At 43.7% G+C, this 25,626-nt stretch overlaps 1 protein-coding gene across 1 annotated transcript; it reads right to left on the bottom strand.

Moving 5' to 3' along the window:
- Positions 1-4,149: 4,149 nt before the first annotated feature.
- On the bottom strand, positions 4,150-25,513 carry znf438 (zinc finger protein 438). Its single transcript, XM_018757626.2, has 4 exons — positions 25,414-25,513; positions 9,557-9,665; positions 6,204-7,857; positions 4,150-5,868 (listed from the first exon to the last, which is right to left on the bottom strand). Exons 2-4 carry the CDS (start codon positions 9,609-9,611, stop codon positions 5,307-5,309), a joined length of 2,271 nt encoding a protein of 756 aa, XP_018613142.1. The 5' UTR covers positions 9,612-9,665; positions 25,414-25,513; the 3' UTR covers positions 4,150-5,306.
- Positions 25,514-25,626: the final 113 nt, after the last annotated feature.

Genomic DNA, 25,626 nt, shown 5'->3' with positions numbered 1-25,626 from the left:
TTTGGAGAAAAGTGCTAAAAAAAATGGAAATGTAAATGTAGTCGTGCAACCGCAGAGGGGTATGTGAGGGACCAGAAAGAAGTCGGTGCCTGTTGGTAACAGTAGAAAACTTCAGAGGACAGGTCTTCAAAAAAAATGGGTTTTGCTTCTTGGCCTTTTGGTGAAGAATGAAGTGTTGTATCTCAGAAATAACTTTGGTTTGCTCACAAAAACAACTTGCCAATTGATAATGTTAAAGTATCTTTTTTGCCCCATTGGACCCAAAACCAGTTGTTTCAGAAGCAATATGGCATCAGGGACAACAATGAAAGAAGCCAGTAGCTCTATTGATCAGTCAAGTCCACAGCGAGGAGAAATGAACCCTTAGCTTCACCTGCGCCACCAGGTAAGTGGAAATGAAACCTTCAGCTCACTGACCTGCGATGTTGGCTCCTCTTCGGTTATGAATTGTGATGATGCAACTTTACAGCTTCTCAGGTACTGGTGCTTAAAAATATTGGCAGTAGTATGCAAGCGAAAGTACTCCATGAAGATATAAATTCTTAGGGGGGACACCCTTTGTTTCCGTTCCCATTGTTTCTACACAATGGGGTTCACTTTTACTGCCATCTGGTTGCCTCCCATGGGGGTGTGGTGGTGCAGTGGGTTGGACCTCAGTCCTGCTCTCTGGTGGGTCTGGGGTTTGAGTCCTGCTTGGGGTGCCTTGTGATGGACTGGCGTCCTGTCCTGGGTGTGTCCCCTCCCCCTCTGGCCTTATGCCCTGTGTTACTGGGTAGGCTCTGGTTCCCTGTGACCCTATATGGGACAAGTGGTTCTGAAGATGTGTGTGTGGTTGCCTCCCTTTTGCGGTTTCAGCCTTTTCATCCTTTGACATGCTTTAAAATTTCCACCCTTGTTTTGGAATGCAGTTGAGATGCTGAACGTTTGATTTGATTTTCAGTATGGCAGAGTTACACACACACACACACACGTGGGACAAACGTATACTCTGGTTTCTCCTGGGAATGTTGGAGTTACAAACTTTTAAAGATATGGACGTTTTCCAGATCTTGAATTTCTCTCTGTTGCAAAGTGAAATTTACCTGTGTTTCCAAGTTCAGCTGTTAGTTGGCAGTAAAATACAAAAATACCAAATAGCCAAAAATACCGAAACGGAAAGAGCGTGTGACCACCTATGTCTGCTGGCCGTGACTGATCGCAACATGAGGTTCCTTGCATGTTTATGGGATGCATTAGTCAACAATTAACGCTGAGCAGGAGCTTGTGGAGACAAACACGTTGCCGGAAAGTGACCGACGCTGCACATGCTTGAGGGATGAGTTGTTCAAGTATCAGCAGCGTTTAGGAGAATGTGGAAATGACAATGAGAACTTTTCATTTCTAGCTTTATCTGAATGTTTTTACAAAACTTAACCAGAGAATACACGGGGACATCTGTATTACTGAGCTTTTACTGATTGAGAATTAGTACACACACACACACACACACATTTTCAGAACCGCTTGTCCCATACGGGGTCACGGGGAACCAGAGCCTACCCGGTAACACAGGGCGTAAGGCCGGAGGGGGAGGGGACACACCCAGGATGGGATGCCAGTCCGTCGCAAGGCACCCCAAGCAGGACTCGAACCCCAGACCCACCGGAGAGCAGGACTGTGGTCCAACCCACTGCGCCACCGCGCCACCGCACCCCCTCTGAGAATTAGTAGTAAAAGTGAATTTATAAAAAGGGCTGAATTATCGACTTATGGTCCCAATTACGTTTGAAAGGTGAGGAACCAGTGTATGGGAAATGTTCCAGTCATACGGGGTTCTGGAAAGAATGTGTTTCGTGCGGTCGTTTTCACTGTTCGGCTAACATGTCTCCGCACACACATCATCTGCGCCTCCCACTTGTTGGCCGTCGAGCGAAAGATGCTTTATGAGATATGATGTGGTTAAGCTACAGCTGCGAAATAGTGTTTGTTCGGGCACTCCGGTTCACGTGGCTTAAGGGACGTGACGGGGAAGAAACGCAACATATTTTAACACGCTGGCGGAACTGGAGTGAATCGTCAAGTAGAAGTAGACATTCTTTCTCTTGTACAGTATTGGTACCTGTCCATGGAGCAGGAAAGAGTGTAACAATCACCCCGGTGCAAAGTAGAGAACCTGGGGAAGGAGTTTTGTGTGCCGTGATGTAGTTCCTCGCCCAAATAATTCCGTGACATGTTAAACTCATAAAACAGTAAAAATGTCTCATCAGAACATTACTGAGAAATATTGCATTTAATATATTCCGACTATAGAAGCAAGATTGAAGGAGGGGAAAAAACTATGATGGTTGCTTTCAGGAAATGTATTAATTTAGTTTAGTAAATGTTTAAGTGAATAGTGGTTTTTGGGAATCTGCTCTTCTGATGGGGTTGTGGTGGTGCAGCAGGTTTGGCTGGGTCCTGCTCTCTGCTAGGTCTGGGGTTTGAGCCCTGTGAGCCCTGCTTGGGGTGCCTTGCGATGGACTGGCGTCCCGTCCTGGGTGTGTCCCCTCCAGCCTCGTGCCCTGTGTTGCTGGGTTAGGCTCCGGCTCGCCGCCACCCCGCTTGGGACAAGCAGTTTCACACAGCGTGTGTGTGGGTGCGTGCTTTTCTGACAGTTAACTCCCACCAAAGGAAAACTCCTCAGATACCCTGGAGGAGGGATGTAATTTTATCTCGCTAAGGATTTTTGGATGGAGGGCCTAAAATGGTAAGATTACACACATAGTCATGATCCAGCTGGAGGGACTTGAACCTTAATCCGGTGGTCTGGGGGCTGATTTCCCTGTGAAACCACTGGAGGGTGTTCATCTGGGCCACAGATCACCTTTACCTTATGTGGTTATATGGCTTTCCTTCAGAACCCTTAATGGGTGGTTGATGGTCCTAGTGGATGAAATGTTGTGGCCTGGATTGAAACTTGAACCTGTTTGAGCAGAAAAGAGTGTTTGTGCACCCAAGGTTATCCACTTTTGGATGAGATTTTTCATTTCAGTGAATTGGTGGTTCCAGCTTACATTTTATACACAAATATTTTTTGTACACGACTACAAAGATGTTAATTTGTATTTACTCCATGCCTTCTTCTAAGGTGACTCCTTACTGTGATCTATCCATACATCCTGCAACTTAATACAATTTGTCACCAGTTCAGCCTAAACACATCTTTGAACGGTGGGAGGAAACTGCAGTACCCAGTGGAGACCCACACAAAGGTGGAGAGAACATGTACACACTGAGCTGGATTTGAACTCATGTCTCAAACCACATACCAGAAGCGGTGACACACTGATGCTCCCTGTTATGCCTTCATACCTCCCTAATGCGAAGCCCATAAGAGGTGAAAAAAAACAGGACACGATTAAGGAATGTTACGTTTACATTTGTACACGTTTTTCTTTCTTTATGTGTAAGAAAGGTGGTTATCCCACGAAGCCCTTTTATTCGTACAGGACATGGGGTCACATGGTTGTATTCCAGTTTCAAGTGTTGATGGTGGTATTTTGCACCTGTTGAGATGGAATATGTGAAATAAAAATAGGTGGAGCAGGTTTAGTCACCTGTGGCTGCAGGTCAAACAACACAGTGGGTACAGTAAAAGTGTGGTTTGGTGACTGCGTTTTATAATTCAACAAATAAAGGGAAAGGGAAAGAATGTACGTTTTGAGCAAAGTATTACAAGGTGACTGTAAGCAGGACAGAGCTCCCTTTGCTGCTGTCGTTTCCTTTGGTTGTTGTGAATCATATCTAGGTTGGCCCTTGTTTGGCTTAGTTCTTGAAGGCTGGCTTTCATCTCATTCCTCCGCAATCCTGGCGGAGCAGCCCGGTGCAAACAAGCTGGACGCTGGCTTTATCCATCTTCATTTTCACATCTTCTGCACTTTCTTCGTGTTAAGGTCTCGAGATGCAACTAAGACATGCAACGTGTTGAAAACACTGGAATTTCAGGTCCTAGAAGGAAGTCAATTTCTTTTTGCTTGGGTTATTGTGCAAAGCTGACAAGTGTTACATGACCCCAATTTTTTGCTGCACTCTGCAGGCTAAACCACACATCTGAGGCTCTTAAATAAGGCTGCTTCCAAGTTTGTCATCAGTTCATAGGCTTTTATTTTGTCACAAAAAACCCACCGCAGCTCATCAATTTAAATAGTTATTTATTATAATTTAATAAACAGCCTACGTCTACAAAACATACATGTGCTTTATTGCAGCTGCCACATAAAAATAACATTTTTCTCTCAGCTCAGCTTTTAGATAAACATGTCATAATCCCCTAAAGAGCCTCTAAAATGGTAAAAATTTTGGTCTCCTTTGAAGGTCTACCTCACAACTGGAAAAACACTTAGATGAACACCACTCACATTCCTCACACCCCCACATCCCTGCTGGTCACTTATTCCACAGAGGAACACATTTAGATGTTTCCTTTAGGCTGAGGACAGTAGACTGAGTGTAAGAGATGATGAATGTATGTTCAAAGGGAGACTGGGAATGATTTACCACATTTTAACCACAGAGAAACAAGTTTTAATCCACCACACTACACTTTTTTTCTTTTTTTAATTTAGGGGAAAAGTCATGCAGTGGTTAAATTTCTTAATGATAACCTTGCGCTTCTATTGCTATGTTACTAGCCCTAAGCATGGTTTTCATAGTAATGATCACAAGAACCAAAAATGCTCTTTAGGATAGCAGTTTGGATATTCCTACCAGAGACACTTTTATTAAATTCTAATTTTCTTACATATTGTACAAACCTGACTAGTTAAAATGTGAAATTTTTTTCTTTCAGTAAAACTCCTGCAGACCATCTAGTTAGTTAATCTGCGAAAATATTCCACATATACATTTCCTGCTTTGGCAGAAGTTGCAGGACTCCAAATCCATGACTGGAAAAATCACTTTGGGACAGATTGGACAGTGTTCACATTCCAAACATTCAGGAAGCCTTGCAATGATATACATGCAATTTGCACCCATGGCTTCATTTCACGTGTTCATGTGCTTGGAATTTCTGCCATTTGCTACTACTGGACTTTCATTATTGGCAAAACACCCTTAAAATTAATTTTAAAAAAATCTCTCTGCTATGTACATTCTTGCTGACTTAGAGCCCTACCAAATGAACAGTTAAACTGAAGAAGTGGGAATTATTTAAAATATGTAACTAAAATGGGAGGACTAGAAATCCTAAATATTGAATTGACTTCTCATCTTTTTGGAATCTCAGATGTCCAGGACTGGATAGCCGATGGGTGGCATGTCCAAAATGATCAAGGGTGACAATTGGCTTAAAAATTCTCCTCTTCCTCTTCCTTTGTGGGCCTCCCAGGACCCAAGTAAGAACAGAAAGCATTCCACAGGAGCGTAGGGTCCGCACAGTGGTGCCAGCTCCTCCAGTGGTCCAGTAGCTCCTCCTTGCTGTTTAGGAGCAAGCTGCACAGCAGGCAGTTAAAAGAAGAGCCAGACATGAGTGTCACACACTTGCTGGATGCTTTGGCATCCCCCGTTGGCCCTTCGATCCCCTCTGGTTCCCCCTGGTCAAGGGGTGATGTGTCTCTCTTGAATTTGGGGAAAGGAAGGAAGTCGTCTTCCTCCTCACAAATGTAGCCCGTGGCCAGGTTTTTCCTCTCATTGAGTTCCCTCCAATAGTGAGCAGCGTGCCTGACCAGCTCGTCCTCGGCCTGGCGACGTCCGAGCCACTCCCCTCTCTCCGGCACCTGTTCCCCGTGCACGTGTAGGAGGTGCAGCCTCATATCCGCAAAGGTGGGGGTGGTGGCTTGGCAGCGGCCGCACTTGATCTGCAGCTCTACGGGGCCCTCCTGCTCGTCTGCAGAGTCTGGTGACATCATGCTGAAAATTAAATGGGTAGAGTCATTAGATAAATCCTACCTAGAGTTTTTAGTGTAGTCCATATTTCCCCACCCTGTTTAAAAGCTCTTTATTATAAAGACACGCAACCAGAAAAGGAAATTAAGCTTCAAACCGTTGTTGTACTCAGTTGTAATTATGGCCGTGATCCCTTTTTGAGATCACAAAAGCACCGAGAGCCTCTTGATAAACAGTGGGTCTATTCATTTCATATTTTTGCCTGAATAAACAATATCAATCAAATAAGCAGCACTGAATCTATGTTACTGATATTTAAGTAAAACTAAAATGACAAGTTAGATGTTATGAAAAGGTACCCTTCAATGGGGATGTCGTCCTCATGCTGGCTGATGGAGGGCTCCACCGTGAGGATGACTCTGTGCACCTCCCTCAGGTGGCTGAAGTACACTCCCACATAGCCAAAGGCTTTCTCACAGAACTGGCAGTGCAGCGAGCTCCTGGGTCGGCCCTCGGAACGGTGATGCCGTTTGGCGTGGGCACTGAGGCCACCCAGATAAGCAAAGCCCTTTCCGCAGGTCGGACACACGTGAGGTCTGCTATTGGCGTGGCTCCTCACGTGGCTCTGAAGGTGGCTCCGGAGGCGGAAACAGCGGCTGCACACGGGGCACCGATGTGGCTGCCGACTCCCTGGAGTCACGTGGGCCCCCTCTGGAGCCCTAAGGACAAAGTCGTGGTCCAGGTGCTGGGGTGCTGGGAAAGATGACACAGCCACCAGCTGCGGCGGCCTCTCCCACATAAGCAAGGGCTTTGGCATGATACTGCGGTATTTCTTGGAAATATCAATAGTTTTTTCTGTGGGACCTGCTTGTGCCGGTTTCTCAGTCACCCTTCGAGAAAATGACAAAGACCTCTTCTTTCTGGCCTCAAAAGCCATTTCCTCAAAGACTTTTCTCTTTTTCACTCTTTTCTTTCCAACAGGCTTCAGGGTACAGGACCCCATGCTGGATGAGTTGTTGCCATTCTCCTGCGGCAGGTTCTGTCGTGTGCTGACTGAGACCTGCTTCTGATAAACTACTTCAGTGGTAGCAGCTGTTGTTGTGGTCAAAGGTGATGAGCTTACAACGTAGGACTGAGTTTCTGGACACCTTGGTTTCAGTTTAGCTACAGGTGAGGCAACGTTCTTCTTCCGAGGATATGGCAATATTGGCAGCTTCCCCTTGGGCGGTGAGGAAACGAGCCGGACAGCCTTACTGATGACAGCCGGAGACAGAACAGTGGTGGCTGGAGGCAGAGTCAGCTCCACAAGACAGGACTTAGTATTTCTCTCCTCTTCTGCCTTTGTCGAGGAGCTGTTGCCGCTTAAAAATAACCCGGGTGCAAGTGTCTCTTTCGCTCCACCAGATGCTGATGTGCTGGGAGCAGCAGGGTCTGCTTTTTCTTTGTCTACAGGGACTTTGGCCTGGATTCCAGGGCACTGGACTGGGTTGTCTGTGAGCAAGCCAAGAGGTGGCACTCCGGCAGAGCCCGAGTCTGTTGGTTGGACAGGCACCATTGGCTCAGCCGCTGACAGGGTTTCAGCCGACCCTGCGGGTCTTTGGCGTGTCACTGCCCGTGTTGATCGAGACTCTTTGCTGGGTCTTTGGAGTTCCTGGTGTTTTGATTTTTCCGGTGCACTCTTGCTCCTTGCAGGCTGGTACCGAGGGATGGGCAGCTTGAGATGTCCTTGGACAGAGGTGTCCTTCTGAATCATCTGTGGCTGTGGTGGTTGAGTAGACACGCTTGGGGGCAGTGCCACCAAGGAGAAGGTTCCCTCCCGGCCAGCCACTTGCATCAAGGCATAATTTTGTGCTGGAACCACGATGGACCTGGGACTGACTGGCGTGGTTGCCTCGGCAAGAGATGAGGGGGACCGACAGGTCAGGACGGCCTGGCTGGGGACCGCTGAAGGTGCCTTAGGAGCAATATTTCGGAACTGGAGGCTCTTGGTTGCACACGGCCGTTTTGGATCATCTAAACAAATGACAATGTTTTCACATGAAGAGTTCCAGTACACCTAATCTGTGAAACTACCCCGATGTGACGCAAAGCCTGAACGTTCGTCAGGTAATTTTAACTCCTGTGAAAGTCATTCATACACTCTTATGGTCAATCCATAGGAATTTCCTCTTGCTTATTAAACTAATCATTGGTACAAGTCAAACTCAACTCTCTTTTGTAGTGTATGATTGTGGTAAATTTCATACGATTCCAAGTTGAGATTATCAAGGGCAACGGGTTGCTTCCCCAGAGTCCAAAGCTGTTTGTGATGTAATCTGTATAAATGCTAGAAGTGTATGGGCCTTGCGGATGTTAGCGATCATGGAACAAGATAACAAGAAAGCAAAACAACTAGCGTGAGTTGAAAAAGGTGAAATAACACTAAGGCTGATAGTTGCTAAGCAACATCACTAGAAAGAGAAAAAACATCAAAAGAAACCAAAACTCCAATTCACATGTCATTTTTTTTTTTTTTTTTTTAAAAATCATAACCCTAACTTTGTTTTTATTTTGATAGGTAAATGGAAAAACATTTGGTTTCACAAACACTAAGATGGGAAATCTCACTTGATTTCTGTGTGTGTGTACATGTGGGCTTGATGAAGTAGTTTCAGTGTCCAGCACTCCTAGGAAGGGCTGGTGGGAATTTCCATGCCCTGACATGAGTGATGGATCACCAGAGGTTCTTTGGGCAAAAGCTCCAGGAAATAACAAAGATCAATGTGCAGCAGCTGGGTTCCCTGTATGGAGGTGGAGTTCTGTAACATAAGGCCCCGCCCACTGGCTCTCATGGGGTCCCCAGGTGGACCACGGGGTGCACACACACAAACTTTTACAATGGAACTTGGTGTGATCATTAATTAAAAAGAAAATATTGGCATAGCTAATCTATAATTAATTTCACTCAAAATTGGCTTAACTTGACATGATCTTTGAAAAAATATTTCTATATTTTAAAAAGTAAATAGGTAAAGTATGTTGATCCACCTACCACGGACCACTGATTTTGTCCATTTTTGCTGCAGCTTCAGACCTTCTGCATAGGTCTGATCCATGACACAGTTTATAATATAGAGTGTTACAATATAGGAAATCTTCAGGATAATTTTAGGGGCATACTAAAGACTTAAGACCTTGACCACAGTCATACTTATTTAAAATAGTGTTTATACAAAGAAAAACTTAATTACTGCTGCAGATATGCAGTCCCCCACCATAGTTTTTAATTTAAGTTTCATGTGGAATCATGTTTGGTCTGTTTTTCTCATAAGAGGATTCAACTGTGCGAATTGAAGTTGTTGGAGAGAGAGGGGAGGAAAAAAAAAAAACTATCAACAAGTGCTGGCAGTTCGGGCACAACTTGCAAATTCTTTTCTTGGTCGACGATTATGCTTAACCCCCCGTACAGCACAATTTTCATTATGAACAGAAGAGAAACCTGAGTCACACACCTAACTATAGGCCTATTCACACTCCCACATGGAGTGGTAAAGGAAATTAAAGTGTTCCTTTTATTAGTCCTTGCTGGAAAAATAATTGTTTCTTGGTGCTGGAAGAAACATTTCTACGCCTAAATTACAGCTCTACACTGTGCGTGTCTGTATGCGTCCCTGAATTGCTCTCAGAAGCGAGAAATAAGCAAACTCTGCTGCTCTCAGATGTTAATCCTTACTTTGCACTTGGGATTTCAGGGCACTCTGATTCATCTTCTGCTCCTGGCTCTTCATCTCCTGGTTCCTTGTCCCTCCTGCCCTGCGCGTCACGCAGTCACAGCGGAATCCCTGTAGTAGAACAACAGGGAAACGTCCTCGTGAGACACAGGACAGCCCACCAGTTTGGCTGTTCGTAGCTCATTACGGCTCAGGTTGTACACCGCAGCTCTCAGATTTAAAAGTCCATTTTGGCACAGGAGCGCGTGTAGGCGAGTGAAAATTCTGGGTTGCACAGAAACCTCATTTTTGCTACAGTTCAACATATGACATGCGCGCAAGGCAGGGTCACAGAGGCATACACTTAAGCTGTAGAGTTGACCTGGGACCTTCTTGCCCGCTCATCCTGCGACCCACAGTCTGGCAGGAGTGTCTCCTGTCTAACCGCCACCCCCAAATTCGCAATGCTTCAACAGAAGCGCATACAGATCCAAAAAAGCTTATATGGCAGAACCTGCTTTTGATCATACCTTTACAGGAACAGCGCACTGTATAGACTGACATTTTCAACAGTGCACAGATTTCTCATTTTGATTTCAGACAGAGAAGAGCTACTCTTTTCGCAATCACTTGGAAAAGGAGGACAAGATATAGCCAAACCCACTGTAGCTAAGTAAGAATTACCTCCTTTCGATTACTTTTCCTGTCTACTTGGACAGCTCTCTCCTTGGAGAGGATTACTTAAAATGAACTCTGGTTATACTCGGGCAGGTCTTCAAAGGAATGAATAGTTTTGAGGAGGGATGGGAAAGTGAGGACTTTGAGAAAGGTGTTTTATTTTAACCAGTAACAGCCAAGTGAGTGGATAACACTGAACCAGGGTGGGATGAAGGTCACACGTAGAACTTAATGCCGACTGAGGGAGACGTAGTTTCAAGAACCGCCAAGACTGTAGGGAAGAGAAAGCATTCACCTATAACTCATTTATACAGCTGGTTATTTTTGTTTACTGAGGATATGACAATAGGAGCAGGAGTTATGCATGTATGCATTAATTGCATGGCTTGTTAGTTGGAAACCACACGTGACTGAAATCATTCCTTCATGCCGCATGGAAATGGGCGTGGATATGACCTGCTCTATGATGAAACGCAAAGCAAGGCCTCTCTTTGACACGTCCCTGACAGCGACCAAGAGCCACATCTTTTGAAATACTCCTCATTCACTGTAGCAGCTTTGTATTGCCGTGGGAGACAAAGCACCAAAGCTCTGAGGAGCCGAGTTCCTTCTGCCTTCGCTGCACCTGATGGGATAAGTAAATCAGCTCAAGGTAACAGTGATTTGGGATGTGCTGGGCATCTATAGCCAGAAATTGGGTGAACGTGTTTCAGCTTAGCATGCAATAGTTCAGGTAAGTCTGGGAGCGCAACACTGAGGCTCACATTGAGATGATCTCCTGTCTCGGGCCTGTAGGTTGATTGTAAAGCAGTCATCTAGTCTGAAATGACAAAAGGCCCCAAAGAAAGGCAGCTGCAGGACCAGACAGGTTCTAAATGATTTCATTTAGCATAATAGATTTCATTGGATCCTAGTATGTAACAATTAAAAGTTGAATTTAATGTAGACTAACTTATTACGACCTGTCTCAAAAATGATGTCCCAGCATAATTGAAGTGACAGTAAATGGCACTCTTTGTGAAGAGCATCGGCAGACTGAAAAGGTCGTCACGCTAATTTATCGTCTGCTCTCCAGCCCTCTACAGGCATTCAGCCTCACACACCGTCTCACAGGATCAAGGGCAGCTCTGAGAGTAATTACCGTCGCTAGCCGCAGTAAAAATCTCATCTGCTAACCACATATGACAGGTTAATACAGCCTTATTCCTCCAGTGGAAAAAGGCTGCTGGTGTGAGAACCGGTATACCACCGGTAGCTCAGGTGTGGTTCTGGAAGCAGCCAATACATAGTAATTCGCCTGCTCAAAGGTACAACCTCTGACACAAACCGTTCTGACTTCAAGGAAGAAGTGGCTACATGTTATTTCGCTTTGTCAGAAATGGTGGGTTAACAGGCTCACAGTGATTACTGTAATTGTTTCCATTGTTGGTTAGGGCACTGAACAGCCCGTGACATGCAATGCACTTTCAGGTACAGGTCTGTTTCCTAATCAATGGTCTTCAAGGTAGTTTAAGAGTTGCTGTTGGCCTTAAAAGAAAGAGATGGTGATGTGATGCTCTCATGACCAACAAGTCTCTCTTCCTTCATTAGAGTCACATCTGAGGATGGATGTGTGCCTTTAGCAAGGCCAGAGATGAGCTGAGGGTCCACAAAGGACGCTTTGCTGAGAACAGACATCTACAGCCCAGGTCCAAGGTTACTTTCATTTATGTAAAACATGTCTGGGAGGCCAGAGTGTGGCCCGGTACCAGCTCATTACCCTGGCTGTACATGTACTGCAAGCTTCTAATTAAGTGTGATTGCAGACACAGCTGCAAGCTGGGCTCCACAAACTTGTCAGCCATTGTTTCCAAAGGCTTTTACTCACTGCACTTAGTCCTGGACAAAAGCCATCTCCTATTTACATCCGTTAACCCATCTATAACAATCAATGCAACGCTCAAGGTATTTTTACTAGCAAATTCTAGGTTTGTCTCTCGGGACTTTAACCTGGAACCTTCTGTTAAGCCCAGTGGCTCCACCACTTACCGTAGCAGGCCAAACACACTCAGTCTATTTTTATGATTGTGTACGTGAGGGATTATACCTCTGGGATTTCACTGTACAATAAAGCCCCTGGGAGTCACACCCCAATGCACAAGTGTTCAGAGCCACAGTGAGAAGTTCAAAGAAGCAGTCCATTACTCTTCAAGTGATTTAAAAGCATTTTAGGAAGGTTTCCGATATGCGGGATGTTTCACCTCGTTTTTCTTAGACAAGTGTTAAGGCCCCACCCATCCTAAAGAATAACCTGTAATGCGCTGTAATGACAGCTCTGCCCTTCCTTGGGCCCGAGTGGATCCATAAAGCTTAGTCTGTGCTAGCCTCTCCACACAACTGTATTCTCTACCATAACTTCTGCTGGACTGAGTGATGACACTTCTGATGTGGCCCAGCATAATGTGAATGTTTAATCGTTGAGGCATAAACATCAAAAAATAAGATGCTTTATTCTCTAATCATTATACTGAAACTACCATTATATGTGCAGGATCTGGGAACTGCAGTCAGAGAGCTTCTGCTATCAAACTCCAGTTCTCCCAGCACCGCCTGAATAATCTTTAAATATCTGGAGAGGGACTGGAAACTTCACATTGTAGATTGGCCTTCAGTACCCCTTTCTGTGTCTCCTCACTCATGTGTGCCATTAGCATACTAGGACTGTCTGTGCTTTGTTACTCCTCTCAAGCATTGTCTGCTTTCACCCCAACTGCATGAATCTTTTTTAGTTTGTGAACTGACCAGCCTTTCAAAGAGAGAGCAAAATATTTACGGGAGAAAATAGCGCCGGTCCATGATCACTTATGCAAGCACTGTGGTTATAGTACACAAAACTATCAGTATTAAATTTGTGAATAGGATGTGGAACAGCTCAGAGTGAAGATGCAATCTAGATTTGGTTGATTCCAAACTGCATGTTACACAACACAAAAATTTTCCTTAACTTCAGTTTAGTTTACTTTGTTTAGGTATTCCTGAGTCATCTTTAACCACAGAACTCTGTGTCATTTTAGTTCACCAACTCCTCAAGTTACAAATTGGGACAAGAAGGCTGTTCAAACTCAATTTGTTCATAAATCCAAAAATCGCTTTTACCTAAGTCACAAATCAATGAATTCTTAATACAGACATGCCTCTATTTGCTGGTTAGGTTCTGAAAAAAGCTCAGGTACAACCAATTAAAAAATGAATAAGGCTTCTTCCAATATTTTAATAACTACAACCAGTATTAAAATTCAAAATAACTGAAAAAAATCATTTCCATAAGCTTCTAATCAACCCTGATAGTTGACAAATTCATGCCATAAACAAATGCAATGTTTATCTTCTTATGGCCACTTTCAACTTTATTATCTATGCAATTAAAAGTTTGATAATGTAGGCATACCTTGACGTATTCACAGGTTAGGTGCTATAAAGGTGTTAAATACTTTGACTTAACATATTTACAAACTTTGCCCTACATTAAAGTGACCAAAAATAAAAGTACCTTGTTTCCACAAACTCTTATTCCGTGACAATTGATCATTTTATCCTTTGATTGTGCAACACAAAAAGTTGTCAACACTGGAAGACACTCACACTCTCCTATTCCTTCTGGACGTATCTTTCTACCAACACATGGCTGGCTGCAGAAATGCAAGCTGCCTTCACCCTGTGACAGACAAATGTTAGAAAACAAAAGTGAGAAAAATGCTATTAAAGGCACCTAGATCAGAACCAGACGGGGAAAATGTTCTTGCCTTTGAAAAAGCGTAACCTGAACGTTCGTAACACTAAGAGCCAGTGTATTTCATGTTCTAAGTTTAAAAATATACAGTTTCTCCACCTTATCTCTGGCAGTAAAGGCAATACTTGCACCAGTGTATCTTGAGAACTTGTTATACAGAAAAATGTTGACTGCTTTGGAGGTTTCGTGCTGTGGGGGTCTCAAGGGGACAATAGCTTGGAAAGAAAGCTTTGTCCAAGTCTAAGCCTCCAACCCTCAGTTCACTTGACTCTTTGCGGTTTTATGGCTGCTAAACTCAAGCACAGGATACCTCCTAAAGCAAAAAGGCAACATACCTTCAACACTGTGAACGCGCACACATGCTCACTAAAACATGGGCACTGTGGCAAAGCTCCTGAAACGGATTACCTTTCGTACTTAATTCAACCTAATCGTTCCTTTGCATTGTCTGCAAATGGTATCTTCTGCAAAAGTGGGCTGAAAGGATCTTTGTGAAAGCAATGATATTGTTAAACCAGTAAGAAACTCAAGATTTATACCATATGAAGACATCACATGTCCTTGAAGACAACAGCATCCTTAAGAATAACATGAATAATGAACCCTTGAAAATAAACATCTGGGTCTTAAGGTGGAGAAATCCCAACACTGCAAACCTGCCCAGGAACTGTCTGCAGAAGCTCATTATCAACGAGTGAAGACAGAGCTGAGGCTGACAGATGCAGGAATACATGTTGGTCATGCACCTTCACGCTTACAAAAAATAAAAGTTACTTTCAAACTAAAACTGCTGATTTTGTTGCTTGACTGAAGGCCCATTCACTGTACCCTCACAGCTACATTTTTATATACAAAAGGATAACATGAGGTTATCTCCAGGTTATCTGACTTTCGATCCTTCGGACGCAGGTTCGTGATGTGGAGTTTCTTCTTCTGCTCCTGAACTTGCATCCAAATTCTCAATCATTGTGAGCTCCTTTCAAATCTTATATAAAGAAGCAGAATTGTACAATGGTGCAGGAGCAAAATCTGAGAACAGAGTTACAGCTCTGCTGGTCAACCTATATTACCCTGAACCATGTCACCAAGTACATGCATAAACTGTGGATCCAAGTTTACTTCCACTACAGTAAATAGTTCCATCTAATCACGAGCATTCATGATCAGCCAGTGCCACTACTGTCAGCATGATTGTGTAGAATTAACCTAACTTCAGGGACCACTGGAATGGAGCAACTGCTTCTAAAAACAAACACAGAACAGTATTCAAATGCAGAACTGAGGCTATCTCAATAATACATGAACAAAATGCACAATTTATGCTTCTTTGCAATTCAAAAGAATATGCAGGGAACTGTCATATCAGCTTTTCATAAAAATAATTTTCCCTTCTTGCTTCCTTTTCTATTTTGAATTGACATGAAAGCCCCAGGTATTTTTCTGCCCAGGAGCTGTCTAATTGGGGATTCACACTAGTCTTGAGCCGATGCTGCAGAAACTACATTCTCTCGTGGCCTTTCGGATTGGCGATTTTTGCTAAACTTGATTGGGCCAATAATGTGCACGTTAGCTCACGTTATTCATGTTATAGTCTCATGTTATACTCAAGTGTAAACCAACGCCTTGAGCACAAGGTATCTTTGTGCTGTTTGAGTTATGTGATCAATGTGACTAACTTGTGTGTCGCTATGCTTTCACATGCTTTAGAATCAGCCTGACAGACATCCATCCCAAAATGGTGACTATTCTCTACAAATGTCTTCTGGGTGAGGCTTTTATCTTCGGGACGCTGTTGTGTGGCCAAGGAGCTGTCAGTTACTATACTATTGGTTCCAGTTACAAAACCCTGGACCACACATTCTCTGCTCTGTGAGGGTGGAGTGAAAGAAAAAGGGAAAGTCTGCAGGGATCACTAACATCTAACTTTCAGGATTGTGGTTTAAAGCAAAAACTTTGGGAACTCCCTGCGATCAGCATTCATTTACTGAGTCTTGTTTTCATGGGCACTTCTCCCTTCCTTATGTTTCACTTTCCTTTCATAACCCAGATTCATACCTGCCAGTGATTACAAAAATGAGATCTTTGGAAGGCTGTCATCTGCCAGAAATACCATCCCACATCAGAGGTCCAGCAAGAGAGCCACCAGCTCTTTACTATCTCATTGAACTTCTCACTGTGGGAAATGCCAGCAAGAGGCACACTGGTGTTTTAAAGGAAATGCCAACAGCAACATTCCTAAAACAGCCAGAAGACATCTTTCAGAGGAAGAGTACAAACAAAGCAAAAGGTGTTCACAAAGGAAGGCGGCTGCTAATGTCTTACAGCTGTTCCCACTGCAGAGTTAACTTCAGCCACATGAAAAGCCGTCAGCTCTATTTTGGGTGTTAAGAAAATTACACCTTTCTCCGTCTCTATCTGGTACTGAAGCACAATTAGAGTGCCACACCAGTGGCAGGAGCTGAAAGCAACCAGTGCAACAGATGCTCATTTGGCACACATTGCATCCACATTCTGTCCACTTGTGCATTCATCAATTTACACATGTACCACCACTAAAGTGGAACGATACCCAGTAGCTCTCAGCAAAGAAAAACATTTTTCATATTTTAAATTTGTGTGTGCATAAAAGAGAACTCAGTGAACCATCCAACTAAGTGTAAGCAGTCTGATTAAGGCATTGAGTACTGGTTCACAAACCAAAGAGGTACTTTTTTCCACATCTGCTGTGGTCTTGGAGTTCTGGTAAGAAGCTGCATGTCAGGTAAATACTGATGATTCACCACTTACTCCTTCTCAGAGCCAACACTGTGGTTGCCTCATACTTTTTGCTTGAGCACTTTTGCCAGTTCTCAACCAAGAAGAAGCCACAATGTCAATGACACCAGCCTTCCTCTGGTGATCACCAGAGGGACAGGCACTGTGCCAAATTAACATATTAAACTTCAGAATGTCCTTGCAAAGCTTCTCAGCTGGTTAAAATGATTTTTCTGTACTCTGCAATTTTTTGGAAGCCATGTTTTTCCCACTAGGAATGAAATTAGAGCATCCAATCTAAACATGAACTATGCAGAGACAACATATGTTTGAAAGAATGCCTGCACAAGTGAAGATTAAAAGATATGGGGGGGGATTTCAGGTTTAATGAGTATTGCAGAAAGACAGTACAGGCCTGAACTCCAGTTGAGTGTGTAGGTGTGTACAAACTGCAAGGTCAGGTCTGAAACAGGAGGTCACATGCTGAGTACTGCTGGGAAATGGATCACACTGGCTTACTCTCAGGGGATCCCCTTTAAAGTGCATCCTAGGAGACCCTTGAGGATCTAAGGCAGGTGAACTGATGTAAGGGAGGGGAAGCTTGAGTGAACGTTTCATCTGTGGTTAGAGAAAGCATGCGAGTTGGGTCCCTGATGCCATGTTGAAGACAGTAGAACAATCAGTGTCAACAAGGGCTGCTAAGAACGATGGCAAGGACTCCTTTATGATCACATGGCAAGGCTCCATTTCAAGTCAGTACCCCTTTGTTTCTCAAACCACAGGGTGAATGAAAGTTCATGTAAAGCAGGACAGCACAGTGTTGTTTCTGTTTGACTATCACCAGTGCATGGTCATTACGAACCCAGTGAGATCAGACCTTGAAAGTAGCTCTCCACATCCGTTAGCTACTCAAAGACCAACAATGGCAATGCCTCAGAAGCCCTTGCCACTGATTTCTCTACAAGCATACCCTATGTGTCTGGACCATTCTGAGAAATGAATGAATGTACTGATGTTCTGTTAATATGTTATCTCTGTGCCTGTTTAACCAAAATCTGTGGAATGCATGGAGGACCAGGGAAAGCTAGGGTGTGGAAAAAGGAGTCAGAATTGCAACGTCACAGGCCCTTCAGAATTAAAGCACACAAACAAGATCTGAACTTGGCTTCAGTGGCTGATTGTATGTTTGGTATTTATGGAGAATGAATACTCATAAAAAGGTGTGCAAGAAGTGTTCAGGACGATATCTTATCAAGAGCTTTGGACTGCACAGCGGTGCTGTAATGAAAACTACAGTAGTGTACTTTCACCCACAGTTGGGGGAATTATAAAGTCCTAAATGAGGGTGTTGGAAATGCAACCTCTGAATTGCTGGGTTTCTGAGATTTCGTCTGAAAAGAGGGTGCAGCACAGAAGACAGCAACTCAAAGCATCACAATGTCCTTGCACCATCTGTCATTTTATTTTTTAAAAGAGACCAAGATGAGGCAAGTCACAGATAGCATACCAACAGTCCATACCATAGTTCTAGATTTCAAAGAAGAAACCCCTTTAATCAACCGTCATACTTGACGAGCTACATTAACTCTTGCATCCAAACCATGCGCTGATTCTCAAGGTAGTTATTGCAAAACCTTGATTTGATCAACCTGGTTCTAGATATGTTAAAATAATCAAAAATAATATTGCTAAGATCACAGAGCGGGTTGGAAAGGTTTCTACAGAAGGGGTATTCTGTTGGCCAAATTAAAAAAAAGTGCAGACTGTTTAGCCTTTGACAATTTCCCCGTGCAGCTGCCCAACAGTGCACAGTGGTGCATGAAAGCGTAGTGTAAAGATAAAATTAATAAATCAACTTCATAAACGATAGGATCACAACTAATTTCATTGAGCCAGCTCCCTCAGGGTACTTTTTTTTTCAAGGTGTAAAGACCTTACACATTCCACCACTCACCTAGGTCAATGTCTTTGGTGAGTGTATGACAGCTTGATTAACAGCAGAAAGGGAATGGGACACTGGCAGGTAGCGTACAAAACCGAGCAATGGCTTAAAACAGGGACGTGTTCTACAATTCAGCCAGCCCTGAGAACATCCTACTTGGTCGTAAAAATAACGGCTGTGTTTTGTTTCCACGGTCCACTGCAGAGCCTGGAGGTGACTAAGGCTCAAAGTAATTAGTTAAAGCACTACATGGCTAAATTTAGCAGACTTTGGCAGGTCTGTTTCTGGGTCATGCTCAGTCGCTTTTGTCTGATCTCAAGCTGATTTAATGCAAGCCACACGTTTTAAGCTGTCCTGTCCGGCAAACAAATGGCAACACATTCATCAGGTGTTTGCTAACAGCTGACGAGTATGGAGTCCCTGTAAAACATGGCACAAGGAAGAAAGTTCCTTGAAGAATGATTTTTAGATTGGTTTATTGCAGAGGGGATTAAAGCTTGACAGTGCTTCAGAGTAAAGAAACGCAATTGCTTATAAGTACCGATTTGTTGCATGAACAGATGGCATTGTTATATTATCTGTCTAATTTCATATACAGCAGATAGATATCGTTGGCTCCGATTTCAACCCGGAGGAATTCCCGCCGATTCCTTCTTTTCTCTAATGCACATTAATCTCACATCTATGAAAACTGTATGATTATAGAACTTTCTTGCATTACTGAAACAGCCAGTCTGGTCATAACAAACACTGAGGGGAGCTCAAATTGTTTGCAGACAGCTATATATCACTGTAATTATCCTGTAAAACCAAAACAGGGCAGTACACAGAACGCAATAAGCTAGGACTGTTTGTTCAAATGCGCCACACAAGGCTAAGCCCCACGTACCCACAGGTTTCTTAACCGATACAACGGCAATACAATGCGCTCTAACTTGCCATCATTAAAAGGAAATGGGGAGAGGGCTTACTTTAGGAATGGCAGCGAGATTCCTATCCTTAAAAACAGAACGGTACCTCCTACATGCTCACCTGGGACCATTCCTGTCCAAGACAGACAAGCCAGAAGGTTACAGGAGCCTGGGAATGTTTAAAATCAAGAAAGCAATCATAATGTAGCAAGAGCAAAGGGAGAACAAGGCAGGAAATGTTAAAGTAACCCTTTCCTGTGTTAGAGGGTACAAAAAGCGTCCCAGTTCCCACACAAATACACGTGTGAGAGTGTGTGGGTACAGATTTCCAGGTCGACTGGTTCCACTCAGGAGAACCTAACACAATGCAGCCAGTATGCTTCCTTGACCTATAACTCCAAAAACACTAAAAATAAAGGACAGAAAACCAAATGTGGAAACTTCTTTAGTCCTAGTAGAGTCCTGCCAAGGAGTTCAAATGCAGGACTTGCACAATACATTTAATCCCCAAACAATGTAGTAATTTACTAGACTTTAGCACAAACTGATAACACAACATTAAAAATGCATTTATATAAATTTGTACAAAAGTAGCAGATCTTAAGCAATATTATAAATGTCATTGCAATGGAAGTAACTGTAAAAGTGCTTCAATGATTTCTATATGCTATATACAAAACTAATGAAAAACATGGTTCTTCAGATATAGCAGGTAACTTGGAAACTATAATTCACTTAAATATTTCGCATATGAGGCACATATACATTTATATGTCCCTGATATATATTTCAATGCACTGCCAACTGAAATAGATTACTCTAGAAATTACCTTAAGGTCCATTTAAGCCTAAACAGACCTGAATAAATTACTGAGCCAGAACAACATGAGTCTTTTAAATAAATTCAGAAGAGTAAAATATGCATAACCAATCCATTATTTTCAGTTCTTTAGAGAAGAGAGATTGGGTCTAGATTTGCAGTGGTATCATCCATTACCATTAGCAGACCACGGGAAATGGCAGAAATTTTAGTCTTATGTGACCACGACTAGATGAAGACTTGACAGCTCTGGGACATGTTTTGTTCAGTGGATCAGGACATCATCTGATTTCCTATGAACCTTCACACCCTTCCTATAAGTTTAACCAAAACACTTCCTTATCCCTGTGTCAAAAGAAAGCAGTTCAGAAGGGTGATATCAGAAACAGATCTCAAAAAGAATCTTTACTCAACAAGGAGCAGCTAGGTTTTTAAACATTCCACCCCAAAAAGAGTTCTCTCATGTGGAGTTGGGGGAAGAGGGGATCAAGCCACCAACAGCCAAACTGATCAGGGTCCTGATATCCAGCTGGAAGCTATTATTTTCTTCCCAGCTAGCAGGAAGCAAACATTCTGTTTAATATCAACAGGTACAAGCAGAACCTTTCTATCTGACTTTTCCCAAAGTCTCAAAAGTAAGGGATTACAGCAGGACCATTTAGCACCATCACACTCACTTCCCATGTATCCATGAACTAGATGAGATTTTTTCAAGCTAAGACAACAGTAGAAGATAAGTGAGGCCCTGAAAATGTAGAGAAACACCATGTGACAAATAAGGGGGGGAAAAAAAAGTAACCTGACTGCTGAAGACTATGGTCAAGAATCTTCAGTCTCTAAGCCTACAATCACACCTCCTTGGTGTGATTCTGAGACAAAAGTCTGGCAAAAATGTGCTGCATGAGAAGGAAAGCAAAAAAAAAAAAAATCCAAAAAAGGAACAGTAGGTAACCTTTATCTCAAATCAAGACATTAGCACAGTTTATAGAGTAGCATTAGTTGTAGGATCACCCAATGATGTTTTAATAAAATGTCATTCTTAACTGTAGGGTTGGGGGCGCAATGGCACGGTGGGCTTGGCTGGGTCCCGCTCTCTGGCAGTTCTGGGATTCGAGTCCTGCTTGGGGTGCCTTGCAACAGACTGGCGTCCCGTCCTGGGTGTGTCCCCTCCTCCTTCGGCCTTGCGCCCTCTGTTGCCTGGTTAGGCTCCGACTTGCCGCGACCCCACTTGGGACAAGCGGTTTCCAACTGTGTGTGTGCGTACATTTAATTGCGGAATTTTAAGACACCCATACAAGCTGTGTATCTGACCGAGTGACCTCAGTTTTGACATAACTCCTAGACTTTAAACAGGTAACTACAGTATGTTTTCTATTTATCATTATAGCCTTTAACTACCCAGATGGTACAGCACAATGTATCAGCACTAGATGTCCACGCTCATGTTCCAATGATGACCAAATACCGCTATTTGAAAAAGGTCAATCTCCACAAGTTAACAACCGTAGCGACAGGTAGTGCAGTGGAAATATGCAGAAGGGGAAATGATGGATTGTGCTGCTTTGGCTGCACCTTTTATACTGCAAGAACCTTTATGGAGCAGTACAAAGAAACACAAAAATCCACTGTTATCTCCTCATGTAAATAAAAAAAATGCCAAGTCACACGCCAAGCACTCTGTTATGAAAACTAATGCAAAAACAAAACCTGAAGATCACAAGGGACCTAACTGCGCAAAAGCCCTTTTTAACAAGCTGTAAAGGAAAAAAAAAAAAGTACTATAACTTTCATATGCAAACAAATCGTGCATAAAATGTAAAGATGTAAACCCGTAATAGTTGAATTCCCTATGCCATGTGGAAAGTAGACCACTTTGTACAGTTAAAGTAGGAAGCAGATTTTCTTCTCTATTCCGCTTTCATTTTTAAAACATGGCCCAAAACAAAAACAGCTTTCAAAATGTTTTGGTCACCGTTTTGGGATTCAGATGACAGATGCTTCCTTCTTTGAGCTTCAAAGCATCTAAACAAAGGCAGTTGCGGGCTTCATGAGCTCTTTTTTAGTTTCACCTAACAAGACCCTTGAGCTGGATGAGAGGGCCTCCTACAAACCAGGAGGACAGTTCTTGGTCTCTTTAGAAGGTCTTTCCACAGAAGCCCTGTTTCTTTCTGACTGGGATAGAACAGCAGATGCTGTAGTTGTACCAACAGTCCCTGCAGACAGAACAGGACTTAAAGATCATCTGTGAAAATACTGAACATGTTTTCTTTCTCCATCTGCAGTAAAAGTTGAGTTGCAATCTCACTGAAGATTTTTTTAATCATAGAAGCTATTGCACATTTTCCCATCACCTTTATTACTGGAGCAAGAAGTTGTTTGCTGGTAAGCATAAAACTGAAATTTAAGAACAACCACTTTGTATACAGAGCCACAAGTATGAAAGTGGGTATTAAGGCTGTAAGGAAGCTCTTTGTGACTCTTTAAGCTATTACTGTGACAGCAAAGTGGGTAAGAAGTTGAGGACCTGGAATCAAAAGGCTGCCAGCTTAAATTGACAGAAATGTACATGCTTCTTGAACCCTTCCTTAAGCATGGTCCTCAACCTGAAATAGTAATGACGTTGGTTGTTACCGTGTTTTAGGTTGGGTAACAGTATCTGCTAAGAAACTGAAGTATAATAAATTGTAGATATTAATTTTTGCTCCCACCTAAGGCGCTATCATGCTGGATGACATCCAAAGTCACCCAGGTATTTTAGCCACCAGTCCCATTTCCTGCCCCGTTTGACCCAGTCGCTAACAGAGCATTCCAAGCGGCGCCCACCCCAAGGCCAGTTTCCTGTTTATGTTCCGTGTGGTTTCAATTGTCAGCAATCTGGGCCAGGTGACTTCTGACAGAAACACGGCACCCCGTCAAAGGATAAAAGAGTCCCGTTGTTTATCGTCGTATAGTATACAGAGTGCCTTGTTTCCGTTGCCAGCTGATCATCTTAAAACAGAATGTAAACTGGTTTTAAAAGAGCCCAAATATTTTCTAAATATTTCTTTTGTTATGCAGTCTGTTTCAAGTAAAAATTCATGTAATCTGGGAAAACAAATTCGAATAAAAGAGACCACAAATGTGGGAGCGACCAGCTATGACAAATCCATCTATTTCATGAAGCCACTTGTCCAGTGCCTATTTTGGAGGCACAGGGCGTGAGGCAGGGTACACCCTGTGCGGGATACCAGTCCATCACAGGGCTATCTCTCTCTCACACACACACACACACACACACACACACACACACACACACAAAGGGGAGTGTAGAGTCACCAGTCCACCCGAAACATGTCTTTGGGTTGTGGTAGGAAACCCACACAGACAGAGAGAAAACATGCAAACTACACAGTGACTGAGTCAGATTGAAACCCACAGCTCAGAAACAGAGCGGCACCAGTGCTACCTGCTTCACCACGCTGCAAAATGTTTGCCTGTTGATCAATGTCCTTCCTGACAGAGTGGCATACGCTCAATTTCAGGAGAGTGCAAGAACCCTGCTTTCCTTGGTCTTGCACACATGCACTCAGATCTCTTCCGGAGGGTCCGCTTGCTGGTTTACGTTAGCGCTGCGAAAGGTGCGCGAGCTGGTTTTCAGCGCTTCTCCCCCCATGCCTGCGAGGGAACCGGAGCGCAAAGGCGTACGGTTCAGCGTACAGAGCCCCATCCCCCACACCGCCGCCACACATCGACGTCCCCAACCCGTCTCCGCAACCGCGCTTATTTCACATTCCATGCATTATTGACGAGCAGGATGCACTTTCCCTGTACGCAGCCGGGCCAGCGCTGTACCGGCTCGTGTTGTTTTCTTACGCGAATCCAGAGCCCGGTGCGTTGGGAAATTTCGGTCATTTTCTTATGTAGCCGTTCACCTTCGTCAGTTGCGGTCGGGGACGCTGCGAAACGTCAGGAAACGCACCTGTGTGTGCGGTAGGAGGGCAGCAGCAGCGACTGCAGGACCAACGCTTGTGGTTAAGGGCTCAAAAACAAACTAACATTGTGACCTGTGGGCCCCTCTGGCTTTGGGGGGGGGGGTTCACCCTTTTCTTAATGCGTGACTTGTGCCACATCAAACTGCAAACAAATCACCCCCCAGGATGGAGGACTTCTGGGATCTGGATGGTTTGTTGGGACATTGGAGGAGCATCTGATCTGAAGGGTTCAACTGAACGTGGTTAAATCACTGATGATGATGGTAGTAGCAGTTTTGGACTAAAGTGCCCAGTAGCCTGGTAAACCCTCGTATATCTACTGTGGAACCAACATACCCCTGGAGGTGCTGCATCCCAGTGTACAATTCAGGATATAGCTATGAACATATACTATAGAACTGAAACTACATGTTTGGTAATAAAATACCTGAAGCTCGTCGTAAAGTAAAGCACGTCCGTAGCGTAGCGGGGTCGGGTGTGTAAGCAGGCAGCTGCCAAAAAGTAACTTAAACGCCCGGACTCGTCCGTGCAGAACGCGACAATCACCACCCGGAAAGGGTAATCGTAGTTGTACTTTGTTTTCAGACGTGTGTGTTTATTAAATAAATAAATATTTGCCATTGGCCCATTCTGTTAGGCATGATCTGCGGCCTGCTGAAGATCACTGTCTGTGTGAGTGAGTGAGTGTGTCTGCAGGGAACTGAGGGGCGGAATTCGGAATCAGGCCATTTCATTTGACGAAGGAACTGCGCGAACCGTGGGGGAAACGCGCTTTGCACTTCTAGTGCTGAGACATTGTAAGTGTTACTATAGTTGTTAAATCGTAAGCGCGTTCGCCAGTTTGTCTTCAGCGTGTCAGAAACACAGTGGTTTTAGTTGCCCAATTTCTCAAATAGGGCCTGTCTAACCGCGGAGGCCGGAGCACAACCTCTTGGCGGAGGAGACGGGCCGGTACAGCTCAATCATCCCGCCGGGCATTAAGTTCTCCACCAAAGCTGAATATATGAACAAGTTCGAAATGTCTAGAAGCCTCACCTTTGTTGTATTTCATCTGGGTCGTACATTCTCTCACATATATTAATTCTCACGTTGGATAGCCGCTCCGGACAACTGTTTCACTACTGCCATTTTGGGCTGTACGTCGCAATCAAAATACAAAGGGTGAGGTTGTCTAATACACGCTTCATTGAACTCTCACGGTTTTTTAAAGCCGTGTCTCATGTACTTATGCTATATAAAAGAGATGAC

The sequence above is a fragment of the Scleropages formosus genome, chromosome 7, assembly GCF_900964775.1.
Source record: "Scleropages formosus chromosome 7, fSclFor1.1, whole genome shotgun sequence".
Classification (NCBI taxonomy): domain Eukaryota; kingdom Metazoa; phylum Chordata; class Actinopteri; order Osteoglossiformes; family Osteoglossidae; genus Scleropages; species Scleropages formosus.
Note: the sequence above shows the minus strand (reverse complement) of the source record. Positions and strands in the feature narration are given on the sequence as shown.